This window comes from Dipodomys merriami, unplaced genomic scaffold, assembly GCF_024711535.1.
Source record: "Dipodomys merriami isolate MVZ:Mamm:240054 unplaced genomic scaffold, mDipMer1.0.p SCAF_13, whole genome shotgun sequence".
In the NCBI taxonomy this organism is placed as follows: Eukaryota; Metazoa; Chordata; class Mammalia; order Rodentia; family Heteromyidae; genus Dipodomys; species Dipodomys merriami.
This window is the reverse complement of record NW_027202604.1, coordinates 8,060,309-8,084,461: the sequence shown is the minus strand read 5'-3', so window position 1 is coordinate 8,084,461 and position 24,153 is coordinate 8,060,309. Positions and strand designations below refer to the sequence as shown.

Genomic DNA, 24,153 nt, shown 5'->3' with positions numbered 1-24,153 from the left:
GATTGTTATTTTTGATAGAAAATCATGTTATGCTTGTCCTAGCCTGGACTGTGATCTCTTATATATACTAAGCACATAGCTGAATTAACAGGTCTGTACCACCATAAGGAGCTTTATTGGTTAAGATGAAGTCACGTTAACATTTTTGCTCAGGCTGGCATCTAATTCAGATCCTCCCAATATCTGCCTTTCAAGTAGCTAGCATTACAGGCATGTACCACCTAGGTAAGCTCAGCTGTATTACTACAACATAATGCTATAAGAAGTAGACTTTTGGAAAGAGAAGAACTATGTTTAAGATTAATTCTAGATTTCAAGTGGGAATTTCAGTTTGATTAGTCAACTCCTAGGACTAGAAGTAAAGTCATAGAATAGCAATAAAACCATATTGTAAAACCAAATTTTGAGTAGTCTGAATTTCAGTTACTTGTGAAACAGAAAATTGAATTATAAGAATAACAAAGGAAAGATAATTCCTTTCTAAGGTCTTCATGTGTGTTACTCTACTTCTGAATAATAGAAAGGACTTGAGAGATATCTAAGCATTATTTCAGAGGCCTGAAACCTATCAATTAAATTGTTATTTACTAAGGAGTCATACTTTTGCTATGTGTTTTAATTTTTTTCTCTACATAGAAAATATATAATTCAGGGCTATGAAGGTGGCTCAGTGGTAGAGTTCTTGCCTTGCATGCATAAGGCACTGGGTTCAATTCCTCAGCACCACATAAGCAGAAAAAGCCAGAAGTGGTGCTATGGCTCAAGTGGTTAGAGCGCTTGCCTTGAGCTGAAGAGCTGAGGGACAGTGCCCAGCCCCAGAGTTCAGACCCCACGACCGACAAAAAAAACTAAAAAAGAAAAAAGAAACTATATCATTAAGATATATAGCAGGTATAGAAGTCAGAGTAAATTCAGAATGTAATGTAAACTTTAAAATATTTGTCATTTTGACTTTTAAATTTGTTGTTTGAGAATTTTTTTTCAACCAGCAACAATACTTTAGAATTTTCACCAAATATTTCCTTATGGTCTGATTATAGATAGATAAGAATTTACTTATAATAACGATTAAAGAAAGCTTAGAAAAATTTTTGAAATACCTTTAATATTCTGTTCTCAAGTTAAATATTTTTTCTTTGTGTATATATCAAACATGAATTGATAAATTCCTTAAATATTTTTTCCTATTTCACAGCCTGAGAGCTGCCCCTAGCTTTTTTGCTCAAAGCTAGAGCTCTACTACTTTGAGCCACAGCTCCACTTAAGGTTTTCAGGAGGTTAATTGGAAATAAGAGCCCCATGGCCTTTCTTGCCTGAACTGACTTTGAACTGCAATCTCAGATCTCAGTCTCCTGAGTAGCTAGGATTGCAGGTGTGAGCCACTAGCACCCAGCTTTTTTAATCACAGTAGCAATAACCATATGCTTAAATAGGTTTTAGATTCTAAATAAAACTTCCTTTTATATGTAAAAGAAAAATCCCAAATAACAACTCCTTAATAATTTACTTTTGTTTAAGGTTTTACTTAAATCCTTAGTTAAGAGAAAAATGAAGAATTTTATCCTTATTTTTTCCAACAAAAATTGCTTGGAAACATTTTACTACTGAGTAGATTGTTTTGTTTAGCTATAAAAGCACCTCAGTGACTTAGTTTCAATTTGTTGAAATAATAAATTTGGATAGATTTGATGTCTGGTGATGATCTTGATAGGTTTACTTAGTTAATTTTGTTATTGTTATTGTGTATTTTCATAGACTTGTCAAGTTCTTCTTCCCTCCCTCTCTCCCCCCCTCCCTCGTTCCCTCCCTCCCTTCCTCCCTTTCCTTCCTTCCTTCCTTCCTTCCTTCCTTCCTTCCTTCCTTCCTTCCTTCCTTCCTTCCTTCCTTCCTTCTTTCCTTCCTTCCTTCCTTCCTTCCCTCCCTCCTTCTTTCCTTCCCTCCCTCCTTCCTTCCTTCCCTCTCTTCCTCCTCCACTCCCTCTCTCCCTCCATTCACAATATAGACTAGGCACAGAGGTTGGGCTAAGGTATATATGGGGGAAGTTTGCTTTGCCTTTGTTAATTTACAGTCATAATATGAACCTAGCTTGCTTTTTAAAACAATGTTTGGATGTGGGCAGTGTTTTCAAATTCCAGCTTTAATACTTATTAATCATATAAGTTGATAAATTAGAGAAATGAAAATGATGAAGGGGAAGTATTAAGTTATGCAGGATAAAATGATGATTGTATATGAAAATGGCTTTTATCATATGTTTATTGTACTTAAATGTTAACTGTAATTAATAAGGCTTTTTCTCTGATTTCATTGGATATTTGAGTTTGATGATCCTTACTGGTCTGTAAAAGACTTCCTTTTCAATAATTTTTGACATAATTTATAGGATTATGTTTCTAACTATAACTGATCATCTATGTTTTGCTATCCTTTCCTAAATTAGAGTCTCTTCTTAGAGACTATAGATGCATAAAAAATGACTTTCTGACAGATTTCTTAGATTTAAGATTTTCTGAATTTAGAAATTCATTTTCTTTTTTCTTTTGTTGTGTTCACAATAGAAGTTTTCTGTTTACCTTAATCATCTGCTTTTGTTGTGTTAGCTACAATTTTCATAGTATTTATGACTGGTAACTACTTGGTTGTGGGTAAGCAAGGAGGTCATATTGTTTTGATAAAAAACGAAATATACATGAATGAGGACTTTAGAGAGAAAACAAATGAGATAAATGAGCTCTTTGGATTGGGGGAAAAATAATCAAGAATTTTTGTACTCTTGGATATAGCTGAAAACTTTTCTTCCATAAATGAAGACTATGTCCTATAAAAAATTATTCATACAAGAACTGTGAATGGTATTGTAGAGCATTGGTCCAGTCACTGTATGGTCCTGAATTGAATTCCAGTATTACCCCTTCCTACCTCTCACCCAAAAATAACTAAAAAAATAAGTACTTATTTTCTTTGAGTTTGCCGTTCTCGCTTAGTCTTTCTTATTACTCATTCCTCCTATGCCTTCTCTGTGCTTGAAATTTAATTGATTTTGTTATTTACATATATTGGATGGAAAATGATGAACCTGGTTTATTTTTTGTTATGGTTTTTATTAAGAATGTAATTCATACATATTAACAGAAAATTCCTGAGTAGTTAGATGTTATTTTTCATTGCTATGACAAAATGCTACTAAAATGAATGCGTTAGAGGAAAAGTTTAGTTTGGCTCACAGATTTGAGAGGTTTTAGTCCATAATTGGTTGGCTCCATTGCTTTTGACCCTATTATGAGGCAGGACATGTGTGGTGCAAAGTTGCTTGCACAAAGGTGGCCAGGATGCAGTGAGAGAGGAGGTGTTGAATCCCAGTATACCCTTCAACAAAAACAATGTTTCTATCCACTACCATCAGCCAGGAACCAAACTTTCAACACATGAGCTTTTTGGAACATTTAGTAAACTGTTACAGTTGCCTTACCTTAGAAGAAGTACAAGATAATTTTTTAAAAAATGTAATTTGGAATAACTGAATATCAGAATACTTAGAATAAGAACTAAAGGGTAAAATTAGTCTGTTAAAATATAAGTAGCTATAGTTTCTGATTTACAGAAAATGAAAAACTTATCAGAAAAATATCATACAAAAATGACTGACACAAAATGTATGCATATTATGCTGAGTCTTAAGATTCTTAATATTTAAAGCATGCTTAAAATCAAAACAATAAATTCCACTCATAGAAGACAATAAAAATTGTTTGAGAAACACCAAGCCTTCGTAACCTTACTGTCAAGCCAATGCAAAATAAAATTTGATTCACTTTGGTTCAGTAATATCATAGCAAGGATATCTATTGTTAATGATTACCTTGGGAAAATGACTCATTTTTATAATATATACATATTTATATAGTATTTTTACATATATACATATTTCTAGAATATAATTAGTGAAAACATCACAAGTTTTTTTATTTTTATTTTTATTTATTTATTTTTTTGTTGGTCGTGGGGCTTGAACTCCGCTTGGGTGCTGTCCCCGCGCTCTTCAGCTCAAGGCTAGCGCTCTACTATTTGAGCTACAGCGCCACTTCTAGCTTTCTAGTGGTTTATTGGAGATAAGAGTCTCATGGATGTTCCTGCTAGCTTTGAACCACAAGCCTCAGATTTCAGCCTCCTGAGTAGCTAGGACTACAGGTGTGAGCCACCAGTGCCCGGCTTATTTTTATTTTTTTTATTACTTATTTTTATTTTATTTTATTTTTTTGTCGGTCATGGTGCCTGAACTCTGGGCCTAAGCTCTGTCCCTCAGCTCTTCTGCTCAAGGCTAGCCCTCTACCACTTGAGCCACAGTGCTGCTTCTGGCTTTTTCTGCTTATATGGTGCTGAATTGAACCTAGGGCCTCTTGCATGCAAGGCAAGCATTCTACCACTGAGCCACCGTTCCAGTCCTAAGTTTTATTTTTTAATACATGTTTTAGTCATTGATATGTTAGAGACACTGTAATTGTGTAGTTTTGGACAAGGCTGTGGTGTTAAACAACTGAGAACATAATTTTTTACTAATAAGAAATTGGCTATGTAAATTGTAATAATTATGTAATGCAGTACTAGAGATTTTATAACACAAAATTTTCTTGTATTGAGAAGGAAAATACTCATGATAGTTTAATGTTGATCAGTATGTTTAGCATGAAGCTTCAGCATATTGAAAACATATACTTCAAATGTCCACAAGACTAGAAAGATATGAGTAATATAGTGAAATGTTAACAGTGGTATTTCTGCGTAATACAATTATGACTAATTTTAATTTGCTACATCATTTCTCTTTTGAAAGTTGGTATTGTGAATGTTGGTTACATGGGAGTAAAAAAAAAGTACAATAAATCTTTTTAACTTGCAGTTCACTCTTGTGCAAATTTTACTGATAATAAATGTGATTTAATGTAAAAATAAAGGTTATAAATAAAGTTCAAATTTTGAAAGAAATCCTTTAAATGGAAATTTATTGCCACCTTTTTGCTCTTTTGCATAAGCTCACCAAGGTGCAGTAACAGCCCCTGGAGCCTGTGGAAAATGTGTTAATGTCTGTAATGCTCACTTAATCATTTTATCTTTTGGATTCACAGTAAAAGAAGGAAAATTTATTTATCATTTTTTTCTGTATCTTTTCATCTACCAGGCAGTTACTTTTGGTGACACTGACCAGTTTCTACAATGTACCATTCCTTATCTGAAACTAGACATCCTCTTCAGTCAGAAGAACAAGAAGTAGGCATTGATCCTTTATCCAGTTATTTGAATAAGTCTAATGGTGAGTATTGTTTGTAGATATTTTTTTGCATGTGCTAAGAAACCTAATAGATGGATTCCCTTTATTTATCTCTGCCAACATTGTGGGTGTAATTCTTTCTGAAGTAGCAGAACAACTTTAAGAACATTAACCTGGATATGTATAGCGTACTCTTGACACTAATCAATATCACAGAAATGCAACTCTGAGTTTCAGACAGAAGCATTAGCCAAATGTTTAATAGACAGTTACCTTTTAAAAAGTCAAACTAGACTTATGCCTAAGAATGTTGAAATGCAAAGGGCACTATATCACATACATTTCAAGAAATTTTAAGCATTGGGTATTGATTTGTGAGGGATACTTTTGTTATTTCTGTAACAAATTCAGATTCCTTCTATGACAAAAATTTCCTTAGTATCTCTTTCTTCCCACCCTATCTTCTTCTCTTCATTTTTCTCTTTCCTTTCCTTTCTTTTTTTCTTCTTTCTTCATTTTCCTTTGTAAGTAATTGAAGCTAGTGTTTACTTAAAAAATCTACATGTAGAAATTAAGTTGTAGGCTGGAAAATAGAGTATATTCAGCTTCTGCTCTATTAAAATTTAACAAATGTGCATGTATCAGAATTCTGCATTATTTTCTCAGTACTTAGTGATATTTATAATATACTTTCTTAGAAGGAAGCCATGCTACAGAAATCTTGGAGGCCTTATTTTTATTATTGAGTAATTATATAAAGCTCATTGACTCACTGAACTTGTACTTTTTCATTCATGAAATGTGTATGTCTATATTGTAAGATTTTTTTAAACCAATAATATGTGTTTTTGTGCCTCAAATTATTTTGGTTTTTATATTGAGGTCAGGTTTTGCCATTAACTCATATTTTGAGAATTAAAACAAAATTTACTCCTAAAATGATATTTATTTAAAATAAACTTTTTATACATTGTGTGTATGCACCGGTGTGCATGTGCATGTGGTGTGTGTGTGTTTGTGTGTGTGTGTGTGTGTGTGTACATCTTTATTACCTTCTACACCATACAAATGATATTGGTGTTGTAATGAAAGTAGAATTTGGCACATAAAGTTGTTTTGTGAGTTTATTGTTTTATTTTTTCCTCTAAAAGCAGACTTCTCTTTGATAATATGAAAATTATGATAATTTTTATTCCAGTATTTAGTATTTCAGTAGAAGTCCTGAAAGCTTTCTTTTAAATGTAATATCTATAAGAAGTACTTACAATTAAGTCATATCACATAGTAAACACTTCTATAATAAGTTTTAAAAATGAACATATATTCGTTACAAGTATATAAATGATTTGAACAGCCTTTTTCATATTATTTCTGATTTCTATGTTTATTTGAGAACATAGTTTTCTTTTATGTTTTAACTGTATATTTTTCTTTTGTCTATTTGTCTTTTATCTATTTTATCTATTTAATTTATTTTAACCTTGTTCAAAACCAGTTTAAATTAATATTCTTTTATTGTTTGAAGGGATCAATAGTTACCTTTTCTAAAAAGGATTTTCATTTATATCCTAGTCTTAACATTTCTGTGACATACTAAGTTATTAGGATTGAATTGATGTTTAAAAGTGCCATTAATTCATTTACCCCAAATGTTCATTAACAATGTAAATGTATGCTGATGCTCTATGAGACAAGGAAGTGACTAATGACTCTTCCAACTAACAACACTTAAAATGAATAGAAACTTTAGATAGCTAATCTTGAAGTAATCAAGACCTTCATTCAGCTTGGCATCTCTGTATGCTCTAAAACAGCTGTCAACTGTTAAAAATATATACAAAACACAGATATGCACACGCACATGAGAAAGAAAGATATGTAAATATCTTGCTCTTCATAGCTGTAGAGGTTACCAACCATACTGGGTTTTGTGCATTGTATATGTAAATACTTTATATAAAGCATCTACTTCATCTTATTTTTCTTTTTGCTAAAAAATGTATATTGCATTTAATCATATTTTGTGTATTTCTTTATTTTAATGTATGTCTTCCATGGTATTTCTTCTTGTATTTTGAGTCCTTTAAACATTTCTTCCATAGCTGAGCAAATTTGGGGCTATTTATTTATTTCTGAATAAACATTGAGCTTAGAGCTATAATTTGTCTTCATAGAAACCTTGTATAATTTTTTAAAATCCTGTTATAGATGCAATTAGTAAAAAAAGTTTTAATTTCTCAATCGAATTTAGCATTCTAAAGAATCAGAACTGTTTAGTGATTCTGAGAATTCCTGAATTAGTATTATAACCACAAAATAAGAATACAAAGGCAAAAATGTTTATTATATTTAATATTGAGTAGTTGAAGAGAGAAAGAAAAAACAACTATTACTACATAGCAAAACCTAAGGGGATATTTTCCATTTCAACTTGACTTTCAACCTCTTGAAGTTCTTCTTTAAGTAGAGAACAACATATAAAGTACAGTATTTTCTCTGTGCCTTCTAAGTTTGGTAGTACGCATAAATTAATTTATTAAATTCCAAGGCTTTTGATGATAAGGTAAAACAAAAAAGAATTCTTTTAGATTTCATGACTGTTCTTAACCTGTGACTTTTATTGGTCAATTTGATAAAAGATGGTTATTTTATTTTTAACTGAAAACAACGATATTAAGATCCAGGGAAATGTAGCCTATTAAGTAATATTACTGAAATGCCTAGATGTTTCTGCAAGTCTATAAGAGATTAGACTTGTTTATGATAAAAGTACATTTTCCTTTATTGGGTCTCTTTTGAGAGTATCATTTAGTAAGTTATTTAGGTTTGATTGTATATGCCTCTTCTTATTTAGAGCTTTTATAATTGCCAAACAATTATTTAATGTATCTTTACTTTTCTATACAATGTTTCTCAAAGCTCCATATCTTCATGTATAAAATATTTAGTAACCTAGTTTATAAAAACAAGATGTTCAAAATCATCCCTGCTCTATAATTTCTTTCCATAAGTTTGATTGTTTTTTAAAAAAATGTTTCACTATTCTCTGACATAGAAGGTAGTACCATGGCTTTATTGATGAGGAAATTAGTAATAATTAAAATTGCTGCCTGAAGTTGATACAATGAAAATTTTGTTTTCATATTGTGGTATTTAGATGGTCCTTTCTACTCTGCCCTCCCATATAATAAAATTGGATTTAGAGTTAGTTAAGATATAAATTTTTTTCTGGTGGAGATTTTTAAATATTTAACTTAGGCATTTTAAAATTTTTCCCTCGTCTAATTGAAGCCTTTTAGAATGGAAAGTTTTACTTCCTTTCTTTCCTGATTTAAAGTTCTTTTGTAGCTTACCATGTAACTAAGGATAAAGTCCACTTTCATAGCTGTCTTGCTTGTCTTATACAGATAAGCAATTTCTGTACTCTACACCTATACTATACCATTAAACTGATATGTTTGTAATTCCTTTACAGAACCCTACAGATTTTGAGATCCTTGTTTAGATGCAACATTACTGAGAGCAGGAACCTTGTGGGAGCCATTTCTATAGCTAGGACCTGACAAAGGAGCACTTCTCAATGAGTAACAATTGAATGAGCTGAACTTCAGTTTGAGCATCTTCACTTATATCAGTCACTAATTGCTTAATGTATCTTCCTCTTCTGGTCATAATTTGTAATGCATGGCATTAATTTTATTGGCCATTGTCTAATGGCCCAGCCAGTCCAGAGCCTGGGCCTGTGCGATCTAAAGTAGCATGTGGGGCTTAACTGTTCCTTTACCAAATGTGTAAAAGGAAGTGAACAGAACCTTCCAGGTAGGAAAAGATGCTGGTGATAATGGCAAGAAGTTAGCTTATGTCACTGGCCCTCTGCTCACAACTAGAAAGCACAGAGAAGCAGGTACCATCAAAGCATCCTTGGAGAAGGTATTCCTAGTTCAAGGCCATCCTGTACTGCTGGAAAAGTATAAATATTAGCTAAACACAAGTCCAGATATACAACTTTCTGGTGCTAGCCACCACCTGCAAGAGACAGTGGGTAAGACTCCAGAGGCTAAAAATCAAATGGGCTGCAATTGGCTTGTGGGTCCTTGAAAGGTTTTTTGTGTTTTGATTTGAACCTGCCTCATACTGGCAGCTCATATGCACACCTCATATGCACACATGCCAGTTGACATTACAAAGGGCCAAGCTGGGCACTCTATTCTCAGCTACCACAAGAGAAAGAAACAGGAATGACTATGGCCACTTCTATTTTGCTGATCATTCACACCCAATTCCCTGTATTAAGAAACATTCTCAGTAAATATATTTGTGGATCTCACTGCCTAATCTTACTTAGGAGCCTTAACAGCACAGGACCTGGGCTTACAAGGTTATAGGATGGCCAACTTGGATCTTGAGCAGAGGCTATCTTCATCTGGTTTCCACAGGGCCCATAAGAGGAGGTACCATCTGCCAGAAGCCACAGACTCCACTCTAGTGAGTCCGTTTGGCATCTCCAGGGGGCTCACCAAAAAAATCCTATGTCTGTGCTGCCAAATGGCTTCTGGGGAATGTTGGAACCCTCCAGAAGCATGAGGACTTCTTCTTCTCAGTGTAGATGCTGTTAGATTTTAGTTAGGCTATAGAAAACAGACTACTGTGTGGTCTTCAGGCAGGAAAGAGAAGTCCATCCAGAACTACTGCCCCCAGACAGGTATGGCAAAAGCGATGAGCAGCTGCCCTGCTGGGGTTCGAGTAAAGAAAGGGCAGGAGAAGGTGTGGCCAGGTGGGTGGAAGATGTGGCCATGCCAGATGGGGACCTGACCTCAGAGCCTGGGAACTTCCCATAGTCTGAAGGAGGGGTGATGGGACTGTCCAGGATGTTACCTCAGAGAAGGGGAAGGTAACTGCTTCCAGTTATGCAAGTTACTTAGGTAACACGGGTACTGGGTGGAGACTTAAACAGGAGAGAAGGAATGTCTCTGTGCAGATTCACACAGGAGTCTTCCCAGGTGGATATTACATTGTGGTCTTTCCGGGCTTTTTAGACGGTTCTTTTTTTTTTGGGGGGGGGGGTCGGGTCGTGGGGCCTGAACTCTGGGCCTGGGCGCTATCCCTCAGCTCTTCAGCTCAAGGCTAGTGCTCTACCACTTGAGCCAGAGCACCACTTCTGGCTTTTTTCTTTTTGCTTATGTGGTTCTGAGGAATCAAACCCAGGGCCTCATGCATGCAAGGCAAGCGCTCTACCACTGAGCCACCTTCCCAGCCCCTTTAGATGGATCTTATAGATGCTAACTTCTAATTTCTATACCCAGGCCATTTGCTCAAGTTGTGGAGTCAAAGTTGTTATGTGATGTTTGTCTTTCCCACCCAAGGGATACAGAGGCCAAAGGCCTAGAAGATCCTGAGAGTGAAGTCAAAATTCAGGGAGAGCATAAGGAAAGTCCAATAAAGGGAGGAGACAACCTAGCAATGGAGCAGTGGCACCGTGCAGCGCGAGGACCATCAGGAGGGTCTTCACTCTCAAGGGTTGCTGTTCAGACCTCAGTAAGAAATTCTTCCCATTGTTGAAAAGAATGAAGAGATGCTTGTGCCTCCATTGCATGGCTGTGACAGCACCAGCTTGCAAAGCTCGACCATGGTCAGGCTGGGTGAAAACTACCTCCTGAGCTGCCCAGATTCCCAGCATTCAGCAAAGGGAAGTAGAACAATAATCTGTTCTACCATGCATACAGTGGGTGTTCAGTTTTTTCTCTGAGGGTTTAAAATAAATGAAATAAATTTCTAACCTCAGAAGTAAAGTGGAAGAATTTCAGAGAAAAGGTGGCATGAACTATAAGTGCCCGATTAGTAAAAGGGCTATTTTTGTGTTGGGTCATATGACCTAGAGCTGTGCCTAACAGTATTTTTGAACTTGGATGAGTGATTTTACTTCCCAGGACCTCCTGTTACTCTCAGATGAAAGGTCAGAATGAGATCAATTGATATACCAATCATTTTTTTCTCAGCACACTGAGATACACAGGATTTGAAGCACCTCCCAGGTTTATAGGGAGACAGGGCAGCATCCACACCATCTTTGCCTCCTACCCCCTGGTGGTATCTAGTTTTGTGTTTTGCTTTTATGATGTTGCATTGTGATAGTTAGGTTCCCTTTAGGTTTTCCCAGCCAAGTCATGCCAGTGGGAAGCAAAGAAAGTAGGATGGACTGCTTGAACAGTTGGGTACTACCTGGAAAGAAGTTTAGCTTAAATTGTTAGCGCCACACAAAAACCAGGCATTCTCCCAGGCATCAGGCATACATTACTGAGCAATTGCAAACTTCTGTGGCAAACAATTTGATGGTTAAATATTGATTCGTAACTATAGCATATCATTTCCAACATTTTGATACATGGTATGCTTAAGCACTCTAATTATTATTACTATTATATTAAAAGCAGAGTATTTTATACTAAAAGATGAAGGAGTATGGAAGAGGGGTTGGTTCACCAAAAGCTGGATACTCTGTGTGGAACTAGCAGTTATGCAAAGAACTGAGATGGAGGAGCTCAAAAAGGACTTGATGAATCACCACAAAAAGGATGTTCAAAGACCCTGGGTTACAAGAAAATGGATCCTATGAGAGACATAGAAAACAAATATAGCCTTCAAGGTTGAACATCAGGTTCAAAATGCACTTGTTTGTTTTAGTAGATAGGATTAAAGTGTTTATAGATTCCTTTAGGAAAGCCAAAGGAGAAATAATTTTGAGGGCCCAGCCTTATTGCTGGGCCAATCAGAATCACTTTAACTATCTGGGGAAATGTGTGACAATGAGGGAACAACCAAAACAGAAAACTACCCAGATATAAAGATCTTTCTTCAAACTATTTGTCAGAAAAAGAGGAGAAAAAAATGCCCAGGGAAGACAAATGTCTGCATAATGTACTCAAATCTCCTGCTGTGTACTTGATAGAAACAAGGGAAATAACAATTTTAGTTCTCAATCCACAGGTGAGAGTAGCAACCCTGATTATTGCATCCCTACATAAGAGGACATAACCAGGCATTATACCTATAATCCCAGTTATTCAGGAGGCTAATACCCAGAGGATTATATTTACTAAAGTTAATCACATTGTCTTTGTGAATACCATACTATGTTGTTTGCTCCTGTTCTCTACTCCACCTTGTGTCCCTTTACATTGTAAAAGGAAGCAGTTCTTTGCAATTTACTTTAATATTTTTTTTGAAGACTAAGGTTTTCTTGTCATGCTCTAAAATTTATTTATAATACTCTAAAGTGTCTAGCATACTTGGTTAAATCAATGAATTTTAATATAGCATGTGTTATTTGATCTCAGACACAAAATGACAAGGAAAAAGAAGGTGGGGAGAAAAGGAGGGAAAGGGGAGATGGAGAGGAAAAGGGAAGGGGAGAGAGAGAAGGAAAAGCAAGAGGGGGAAGAGAAGAGGGAGGAGGAAGAAGTAGAGGAAGATAAAAGGGAGGAAGGAAGGAACAAAGAACAGATGCAAGGAAGGAACAAGGGAAAGAAGAAACAAAAACAATAGGAATCAATTGACTTCATTGAAGGGGACCCAATGGGACAAGATTAAAATATTAAGACCCACTATGTTGAACATATGTATATATATATATATTTCAATATAACAACAATATTAGCCCGTTCTCCTATAATCCATAAAGTTAGATTAGCACAATGTTTTAGCTCAGCTAGCATTTTGCTTTGTGAAGAAACGTGAAAAAGCATTTAGTCTGTTTAGCCACAGTGAGAATCTGAAGATTTCATATAACAGATTAATTAACAGAGAACTATTTCCACCATAAGTACATTCTGCTGCCATTTTGCTCAAATAGAAACAATCAGTTTGTTTGCTCCGATCTTTTGAGAAAATCACTTTCAGAATCATGTTATTGGAAATATATAAATGTTTTTTAAAAAGATTTTTCAATTAAAGCAATAAATTGGGCATGAGAGTCTAATGAAGGAAGATTGTGAGTTTGAATCCGAGTTGTGACCTGTCTCAAAAACAAAGTGAAACAGTATACAAATATTTATGCATTTATGTTTGGAAGTTGTATATAAACATATATACAAATATGTATGTACATGTAAATACTTCCATAATTTTATTACCCATGAGCTTGAAATCTCTGCATGACATGACACAAATAATTCTTCATGAGAGAGACAATTACTGCAGTATAGGGAGCCAAAGCAACAAGATCCAACCCAGAGAATGCCATCAGTATGCTTTCCAGTTACCTTTATCTTGCAGAAATATACAACTCTTTGTATATTCCTATGTATATATCCCTTGTCCACACTTCCAATAAGAGCACTTTTCTCTTGGGCATAAGTTTAATCTAAACTTACATTAAAATGACATTAAAAAGTGGACTCAACTTGTATGCTCTTGATGTCCAAGTTATGTAGATCTTACCTTAATTCAATACATTGTTCTACTCTTTGATAGCAAATCAATGTGTTAGATGATTTGTAGACCGTCCATGAAGACAAAAAAATTGTTTCCATACTTATATGGAATAATATGTTACTGAATTTTTTTCAGCACACATCCAAAATACATCTTACATATCATTTCATAATTAAGCTCTTCTGTCTAAACAAAATATATTTAGAGTGCAGGCCCAAGAGAGATGGGAGATGAAGCTGTGTGAGAGTTGGTATTGCGTCCCTTCTCTGGGCCCTAGAGCCAGGTGTGGTCCTTTGACAACTTAGGAAATGATGCCTTTAGACAGTGCTTGTGCTCTCCGTATATAAGAAATGGGGATGAGGTTCCTGGCTGGACCATGGAAATGGAGATGGTAATCCAGACACTTGCATTACAAGAAGGCAAATGGGTACAATGTATGACCCATTCATTCTGGGTCAAGAGCCTGGCTGGGCCACTAGCATCTTGTGACCAGAAGAACGATGTAGGGCTCAAATGTTTCTTTGACCCTGCCATTTATCCTCAGTATACAGGCATACTTCTTTTGTGGCATGTGGCCGGTGATGTCCCAAAGGCCAGGCTGGTTAGTGTGTCCTCAGCTACCAGAAGACAAGGAGGGAGGGATAGCTGTTGCCATTCTCTTTTACTTAGCTGATATAATGCATACAATTCGCTGTAATGGGAAAAGTTCTCAGTAAATTTTGTCATGTACTTTACTGCCTAACCCTTCCTACATGGGTTTACATTGCAGGACAGGGGCCTGCATGCTGCCCTGTTTGTAGGAATGCCAGCTCAGATCTTGGGCAGGTGCGCTCCCGACCCCCTGGCTGGTCACTGCAGGGCCCTTAAGAGGAGGTGCCCTCTGCCAGAGGCCACAGACCCCACCCTGAGAAAGGACCCTTTGGCATAACCAAAAAAGCTGCGCCTTTGCTGCCAACTGGAGACTCTGGTTTGGAAACCCCCAAAAGCCTGAGGACCTATTTTGTCAGCGTGGGTCCTCACTTCAAATTTCAGTGCATAAGCTGCTTGCTCAACTTGTAAACCAAAGATGTCATATGAAGTTGTCTTTACCACTCAAGGGACACAAGAGGTTAAAAGCCAAGAACATCCTGATGGTGAGTTCAAAATTCTGGAAGAGCACAAGGGACTGGCCAATGAGAGGACCAGAATAACTAGCAATGGAGCAGTAGTCATGTGACCATCACGAGAGTCTTAACTATCAAGGGATGCTACCCTAGTCTTCAGCAGAGAATTCTTCCCAATGTTGAAAGGAATGAAAAGGTGCTTGTATCTCTTGTAGGTAACCCATTGCATGGCTCTGACATTCCCAGCTACCAAATCTCCACTGTGGTCAGGCTGGATGAAAACCAGCTCCCGAACTATTCACATTCCCAGGAGTCAGGTGAGGTGGTGGAGGGCAAAAAGCCCACAGCAAGTTCACCACCAGATTCCCAGGAGTCATTGAAGCTGGTGGATGGTGAAAAGCCCACAGCTATTTCACCAGCAAGCCCTGTTACATCGAAACTGGTAGCTCGTAGAGTACCCAAAAGGAAATCATCATTGCCATCAGTGCTTCCTTTGCCACTGTTGGTGCCAGTGCCAATACTGTGGGGTTACATTGAGCTTCCCCCACCTCTAAATTTCCATGAATAGATATTGAGAAAGACTTGGGACATTTCTAAGAACACGCAGTTTAGTAACAGTGAAATTTGTAAGACAGAAGGCTCAGGGGGGAGAATAGAGGTGAGTGACAGCAGTGACACCAATACCAACACTGCCTCTTCTGTTCCCCCAACTGTGGCAGGGAATTGTATTTCAATGCCCCTGCCAAGATCCCAGCACCTCCAAACACCACTAATGTGGAAGAGCAGGCTCCGTAGCCAACATTGTGTCAGCACTCTCATCTAATGTTAAAGAGGGTCTGACACCTAAAATCTTCTGTTCCCCTTTGTTTTCCCCTTGCAGACCACTTTCTTTCAATTGATAAGAATGAAGACCATGCTTATTTATTGAGAGCTACACCCCCTACCCCCCACTTCTCTGTCCAAACTTCTTCTCTTGGACTAGTTTGCCCCTCCCCTGAACAAAAGAATACTCCACCCAAATGCATTTAGATTCCCCTCCTCCTCTTTTCCCTACCCTTTCTGTAGTTCCACTGCCCATTATTGTGAGTATTACCACCAGTATATTGGTTATACTTGTCCTATCAGACCTTCCTTTGTGACCATGCAGCTGGCCACAGATAATCTTGTTCGTATGGATACCATACCGCCTTCTGAGGTGGTCATTTTGACACCTCCCCCAGTCTCCAATACTAACTCCTGTGCATTCCTGAGGCCTCTAATACCTGCAACACAGACACTTTCTGGATGGACCAATACCCATCAGTCCACCTATACTTTCCCTATATCCATTATACCAGGTCCCTTATAGCCTTCAACAAGGGCACTTGATGAATGGGCTGGTGCTCACCATCCCACTATGCCCTACCCCATCCATTACCCCAGGTCCTCTGAAGTATACATCAGGGTCATGTCATGATGGGCCCAGTTCCTACTGTCCCCATTTCTCCAGGTTGTCTGCAGCATACACCAGGTAATTAATGATGGTAATTAATGATGGGCCCAGATCCCACCTGCCCCCCTCCCCTATATCTTACTCTTACCCACTTCCTCAGGGGCCCTATAGCATGCATCAGGGGCAACTTAGTGTGGGGTCAGTCTACCAGTTTACCCTATACCTTACAACTATCCAGTTCCCCAGGTCCCCTTTACCTTGCGCCAGGGGCAACTTGGGATAGGGCCAGTCCCGACCAACCCACCTCCACAGGTTATCCTGTCTTTCCCAATCCTTGGTCCCTCAAAATGATCCTTGGACCACCAATGTCATCCCTGTTATACACTCCCAGCACATTGCCTCTGTCCCCACATGTGCTGCTCCTTTGTTCCTACCCAATATGGGCCCCGCCATTGCTCCCATTCCTACAAGTGATGCCTCTCCACCAAGTAAACCATTTGTGGACAATGATAATATGATGGCTACAGTGCCTCCTTCAGAGTCATCAGTTTTTTCATCTCCTTTGGTCTTGACAAATAGCCTCTCTGTGTTGAACCAAGCCCTGCCTGTTTCTGACCACATTCCACACAGTGGCACTATTTCTAGCACCTAAGACCCAACAATCAGTTAATACAGTCACAGTCCATGCAGGGATCAAGGCCCAATGCTGGCCATCATTCATCCAGTACAGAAGCCCCTCCTTACCCTACATTAGAGGTATTTCATGGACAAGCTTACAATAATTTCTCTGAACCATCTAGCATGCCTGTCAACACCAGTTGCTGGCTTAACTGCTTCTCTAGTGCAACTACCTAGTTGACACCATCGTGCTATCAGGGCATATGCCCTGGGTCTGTAGTGAACCCAGCTGTCACAGCCCAACAAACCTCTTGTAGCAACTCACACAGTGTTTTAAACATTGCCACGCCAACAACTCCTGGCAGGAAAATCTCCAGATTAACAGGCACTGGTGACACAAATTCATCAATGAACCAAGTTACTCTTACAACATAAGCCACAATGGGAAATATTGACCCACCAACTGCAGGACACTTGGGATTTAGAAGGTCCACCAAACACTTGCATTCCAAATCAAGGATACTCACTGGCTGCTGAAGGTAGAAATTTGAAGTGTGAAAGATTCAACTCTCAGGACAAAGGGTCCAGCTTTTTAACAGGACTCAGCAGGCCCGTTGCCATATCTCCTCTCTCATACAAAACACACCTTATCTACATACATGTTAGCATGATTGCTATAGCAGGAAATTCCAGTCAAGAGTATAAGATGGTTGGTTGTGAGTCACCAGTCACCCTTCCTGGCTTGAGAACCAGTATGACTAAGAGCTGGGCCAGTTTTCTGAAGCCCTACATCTTACAACATGTCAAGATACTTCCTTGAAAATGCTACCTGTTGTTCCACTGTTTGTTTATTTATTTGTCAGTCATAGGGCTTGAACTCTGGGCCTGAACTCTGTCCCTCAGCTCTTCAGCTCAAGGCTAGCACTCTACCACTTGAGCCACAGTGCCACTTCCAGTTTTCTGAGTGGTTTATTGGAGATAAGGGTCTCATGGAGTTTCCTGCTTGGGTTGGCTTTGAACTAGCCGCCTGAGTAGCTAGGATTACAGGTATGAGCCACTAGCGCCAGGCCACTGTTTATTTTAATATTCCTATATTTCTCCGGTTCAATACATAAAATCCCAATCCTTGTTAATAAATAAAATTTAAAATGAGTTTGGTAAAACTAAATGATTTGTTGATCTCTTCCTTTGGGGATTATATCATTCAAGCATTAGAGTTTCTACAAGAACATAAACCATAAGTTGAATGTGAATCAGGACTAATAAAGGGTCTATATAAATAAGCAGTTTGGAGAGAACAGAAATAGCCATAGACTCAGAGTTGTAGAGTTAAAAAAGAAAAGGACATTCAACAAAACTCTGAGGATCCCTTGAGTCTCTTCAAACCCAATTTTTAAGGAGTTGCAAGTGTGCAAGGGAACTTGTTCACTAGAACTATGATCATCCATGTGTATTCTTCGATGTTCCATGAACTACTGTGTTTTGTTTTGTTTTTGGAGACTAAGGGTTGAACTCATGGGGCCTCAGGCATGCTATGCTTGATTGCTTGACTCATGCTTTTACCATTTAAGCCATGTCTCATGCCAAGCTTTCTACTGGTCAGCGGAAGTTAGATGTATGTCTATACAGCCCTTGGGCCATGATCTTCTGGATTTTTGGCCTGTGGAATAAGATTGCAAACATGAGCCTCCTGCATAGTTTTCAGTAATTCCTCATTTGTTCCATGTTTCTTCACTTTTTGTGTGAGATGTAAGTTTCAGAACTTAAAAATGTTTGCATTTTCCAGAACCAGTACATGCACACAAAATGTTGGATCAAAGTTATTCCATCCAAGTCTGCATTTCTTGAACCAAACCAGTAAATAGACTACACTATGTTTAGGGAGGAAATATTTGTTAATGGCATGAGAGAAGCTTTTCTGCCAACAGCTGTTTACTAAGTATCTGTTCTGTACAGGCATAGTGATAACAAAGAAAATGATGCCAGCAAAATAGTGTAGGTTTCAGAGGGGAAATTGGTGAATAAACATACATTGGTACTTTAGGAAAGAAAATGCTTGAGGTTTGAATATCAGCTTGGGGTCAGGAATACATATATGGCTACACAGTTTGTGAGAAAAGTAGAAATATTTCTTGTTATTGAAACAGGAAAAACAATTCAACAAAGATTTAGGTTTACAAAATCTTTGGGGATTTTGGACCCCTGAAGAGAATATTAATGGCTCTGAGTTTCCTGCTTGCTTGGTAGTTGCTTGTCAAGGAGTTGGGAAAACTAGGGATCCCCAGTAGGTCCAGTTCCTTCCCTCCGAATTCCATGAAGTACTTCTTTGGTACAATTCAATAAGCCTCCCTACTAGTAGGATCTGTGAGCATCTGAGATATCCCAAGTCCCCAGGCCCTCAGATGTTAGGCATGTGCCTTAGTTGCCAAAGACATCACTCAGATCATGCATAGAGCTATGTGGAATCAGAGCACCTTGAAAGTCTTAAAACTGGGTCAGAGAATTGAAGTCCCACAGTCTCGTACTTTAAAGTGAAAAGCAATAAACAAAAAATTAGGAGTGTAGGATTTCAAATTTTGGAGGTTGAAGGTCAAATTTGGTACAAGTAACCAAACATAGTGGCTTAAGTCTATTTATTAATACCGGAGGTCATCTTACATTTCTTCAGGTTTTTATAATTGTATAGCTATTGAGGTCTGACACTTCCTTGTTTACATTTATTCCTAATTTTTGAAGCTATTACAAATGAATTTCTTTTTCAGCTTTCCTTCTCTGCCTGCAAATGTTTGGTATCTAGAAAACTACTGATTTTTGTGGGTTAATTTATATCTTTCTACTTTGCCTAAGTTATTTATTTTGTTGAAGTCTTTCTCTTCCTCTTTTGTGATGATCATGTGATTCTAATGTCTTTGGCTCTGTTAATGTGGTGTGTTAGGTTTATTGATTTATTTAAACTAGCCTTGTATCCCAGGGTAAAACCAACTTGATCATAATGATTTTTCTGAATGGTTGTTGAATACTGTTAGCAAATATTTTATTAAGGAGTTTTACATTTATGTACAACAAAGAGATTGTTCTGATATTCTCTTTTTATTGTTGGTTTCTTGCCTGGTTTTGGGATGAGTGTAACTGCTTCATACAACGTATTGCTAATGATCCTTCTGTTTCTGTTTCATGAAAAAGTTTCATGAGTATAGGTATATTGTCTTCTTTAAAGGTCTTAGAAAGGGCTGGGAAGGTGGCTTAGTGGTAGAGCGCTTGCCTTGCATGCCTGAGGCCCTGGGTTCGATTCCTCAGCACCACATAAGCAGAAAGAAAAAAGCCGGAAGTGGCGCTGTGGCCCAGGCCCAGAGTTCAAGCCCCACGACCAGATCCAAAAAATAAATAAATAAAGGTCTTGGAAAATTTAGCCATGAATGCATTGAGACCTGCCTGGACTTTTCCAGGTTGGGAGACTCTTTTTCTATTTTTTTTCATATATTTTTTATTGTAAAGATACTGTACAGAGGAGTTACAGTTACATGAGTAAGGGAGACTTGTATTACTTCTTCAATCTCATTGTTTGTTATGTGTCTGTTTAATCTTTTATTTCATTTTGGTTGAGCTTAGGCAGTTCGTTTCTCTAAATTTATCACTTTCTGCTGAAGTTATCATTTTATTTGAGTGTAGGGTTTGAAAGTGGTCCTTCATACTCTTTTGAATTTCTTGGATATTTGTTGTAATGTTTCCTTTTTTATCTCTAATTTTGTTGATTTGATTTTTCTTTCTCTCTGCCCCAGTCAAATTAGATAGGTGTTTGTCAATCTTACTCATTTTTTTCAGCTAACTGACTGTTTCCTTGATTCTATTTATAATTTTTTTAGCCTCTAATTCATTGATTTATGCCCTAATCATTAATTGCTCTCTCCAACTAGTAGTTTTGAGTTTGGATTGTTCCTGTTTTACTAGCAGCTTTATTTGCACCATGAGGTTATTTACTTGAGTGATTTTCATTCTTTTTATATAGGCTGTAATAGTTCCTCTCAACACATATTTTGCTGTATCCATGAGGTTCTGATATGATATGTTTTCATTTTCATTAGCTTGTAGGAACTCATGATTTTTTTCCTTTATTTCTTCAGTGACCCATCTGTTATTAAAGTCTGTTGTTCAATATCTATGTGTTTGAGTTTTTTCTGTAACTTTCTACAGTGATTGTTTTGTTTTAGTATTGAAACTTGAACATGAGACATACTATTGCTCACCTTTTTTACTTTTGCTGGCCCTTTGTCACTGAGTTGCACATTTACTTCCAGCTTTTATTCCTTCTGGTTAAGTAGTGATAAGAATTATTCCAATTTATCTGTTTAGGTTGACTTCAAATTATGATTGATTTCCCAGATCTCAGCTTTCTGAGTAGGAATATAGACATGAGTTACTGGTGACTTGCTGTACAGTGATTATATTTGTATTGTGTGTCTATTTAATTGACTTTTATTTGAAATTCTCAACAAAAAAAATAGTATACTATTGATCTTATCACTTATTCTTTTGTGTTTGATAAATACAGGAATTTAATGAAACATTGTTATTGTGATTTAATAAATTAGCTTAACAACATCATTAGTTTTAATAATTTAGATCTATAGTAAAGATTTTTTTGGGGGGGGGTCAGTCGTGGGGCTTGAAATCTGGGCCTGAACTCTGTCCCTCAGCTCTTCAGCTCAAGGCAAGCATTCTACCACTTTAGCCATAGCATCACTTCTGGTTTTCTGGTTTGTTAATTGGAGATAAGAGTCTCACAGACTTTCTGTCTGGGCTTGCTTTGAACTGTATTCCTCAGATCTCAGCTTCCTGAGTAGCTAGGATTACAGGCATGAGCCACCAGCACCTGGCTAATGGATAGATCTTGACGTTAGTCTCTCTCTCCCTCTGTCTCTCTCTTTCAATATTGAGGATTGAGCTTAGGACCTCACACTTGCACCCGTGCTAGGGAGTTCTATAGCTTGATACACACCTGTAGTCCCCTCTTTCTTTGTTGGTTGTAGGACTTGAACTCAAGGTTAGAGTACTGTCCCTGAGCTTTTTTGCTTAAGGCTAGCACTTTAGCACTTTGAGTTACAGCTCTATTTCTGGCTTTCTGGTGGTTAATTGGAAATAAGAGTGTCATGGACTCTTTAACCTGACTGGCTTTGAACTGCAATCCTTAGATCTGAGCCTCCTGAGTAGGTAGGATTACAGGTGTGAGCCACCACTGATAGCTTTCTAGCCCCCTTTTATGTTGGTTCTTTTTGTAGGTAGTGTTGCCTTATACCCAGGCTGGGCAACAATATGAATCTCTTACTTGTACTTTTCCATGTCACTACAAATGATAGATATACACCTATATCCAGCCATGTGTTTTTCTACACTGAGGTAACTAGTATGTCATTACACCCAGCACTTAGTGGACATGGTAGCCATTGGTTGAGATAGAATATCACAAATTTCTTTTTGCTTTCACTGGCCTTGAACAGCAGTCCCTGGATCTGTGTCTCTCAAGTACTTGGGATTACAGCCACTGAACCCAGCTCGAGTATCCTTTTAATATAGAAAAATCTCCCCAAATAACAAGGAAAAAGCAGTTTAGATGAATAACTTTGTTAGGTTAGAAAGTCATCAAGGATAAGAATAGCTTTATTGAAGATAAGGTTTATGAAATAAATGTGAGTTACTATGATATTCTTAAGTGTAGTACCAAGGATTAAAAAGATTTGAAAAGATGTCTGTTTCCAAAAACAGATTTGTGAAGAGGTATAAGAGCAACTGATGTCAGCAAGCAGTGAACATATCATACTGTTTCTCCAATTTAAGCCTTTCATATGAAAGTTTAAATGAATTCATAAGAATTTTCTGTGACAAAAATTATATAGACAAAACTGTATTTGAATTTAAAAAATTACTGGAAGAATAATTGATTAGAGGAAAAGAATGCCAAAATATTATAAAAAGAAGAAGATGTAATTTCATTATAGGAAGGAAATTGATCTCTGTAATTAGTAGTTAGCATGTTTTCAACATAGTACTAACTTCTTTTAGCAGATGGAGGCAAGGAAAAATATGATTGAGAACTAATATTAAAAGATAATGGTTAAATATCAATAATAAGCACTGATATGGTAAATAAGGTTCAACTTATTATTTAATATTAGTTTTAATTAATATTATGTAGATTTTATATTGTGGTCTCACAGAGTCGAAGATTATTAAGTTAGGCATTTTAACAGTAACTCAATGTTGGTAAAAATCTGGATTATTTCTCATCTCAATTTTGCACATTGCTTAGAGTTGGATCTGCCTTTTAGTCTTATTTCAAGTCTTGCTGATTTGTCAATTCTCTTTATAATCTTTTTTTTAAATTGCAAGGTGATATACAAAGGGATTACAGTTACATATGTAAGGTAGTGAGTACATTTCTTGTCGAACTTGTTACCCTTTCCGTCATTTTTCTCCCAACTCCCCCAAAGTAGATTATTTCCAACTTACTGTCTTGTGAATATCGCCCTGCATTGGTTCCCCTTTTGTCCTTTGTCTCACCCTTTTGTTCCCCTTCCCTTCCCCAATTTAAATAACCATATACACAATACCCAGGGTACCAAAATCAAATACAGTGACAACAGGGGACAAACCACAGGGGGAAAAATACAAAAGAAACAAGACATCACATAGTATAGTAAAAACAACAACAACAAAGAAGACCTCTTGAGTCCATATCTTGTAGTTCATTTCATTTAGCATTATCTTATATGGTCATATGTACATAGTAATTGAGCTATTCTGCTCATCTGCTAGGATTATTCTAGACATATACTAATTATTACAAATGAGGAAAACTATGGAACCCAAGTTTCTTTGGGTCTTATGCCACTTAATATGATGTTTTTCCAAGTCTTTCCATTTCCTAACAAATGGGGCTGTGTCACTCTTTCTGATGAAAGCATAGACTTTATACATTTTTACATTTTTTTGGTCCATCTACTGAGGGACATCTGGGTTGATTCCAAATCTTAGCTATGGTAAATAATGCTACGATGAACATAGTACCTCCCCTGTAACCCAGCAGTCCCACTTCTGGACATTTACAAAAATGACCATAAACAAGGCCATACTAAAGCTCTCTTTGTATTCTTTAAGAAGTATGCCCAACAAAAGTGAATGTGTGACAATCCATTGAATCATTTTTTAAAATACCTATCCTTATTTATTCTCAGTTCTTATCACTAGGAGCTCTGAAACTGCCCTTTCCACTCCAAATTTGGCCTAAAATACTATCCCTGTTTTGATTA

At 37.1% G+C, this 24,153-nt stretch overlaps 1 protein-coding gene and 1 pseudogene across 13 annotated transcripts in view; one reads left to right on the top strand and one right to left on the bottom strand.

The window, feature by feature from the left end:
* Tbc1d5 (TBC1 domain family member 5) overlaps window positions 1-24,153 on the top strand; it is a 476,492-nt gene that overhangs the window by 168,732 nt on the left and 283,607 nt on the right. For all 13 annotated transcript variants that reach the window (XM_070018657.1, XM_070018661.1, XM_070018651.1 and 10 more), the window contains one exon: window positions 5,177-5,308. In XM_070018657.1, coding sequence (XP_069874758.1) covers window positions 5,212-5,308 — 97 coding nt within the window. In that variant the 5' untranslated portion in view covers window positions 5,177-5,211. The remainder of the gene's footprint in view (window positions 1-5,176; window positions 5,309-24,153) is intronic.
* Window positions 1,978-2,101, bottom strand: LOC138824907 (small nucleolar RNA SNORA51; annotated as a pseudogene).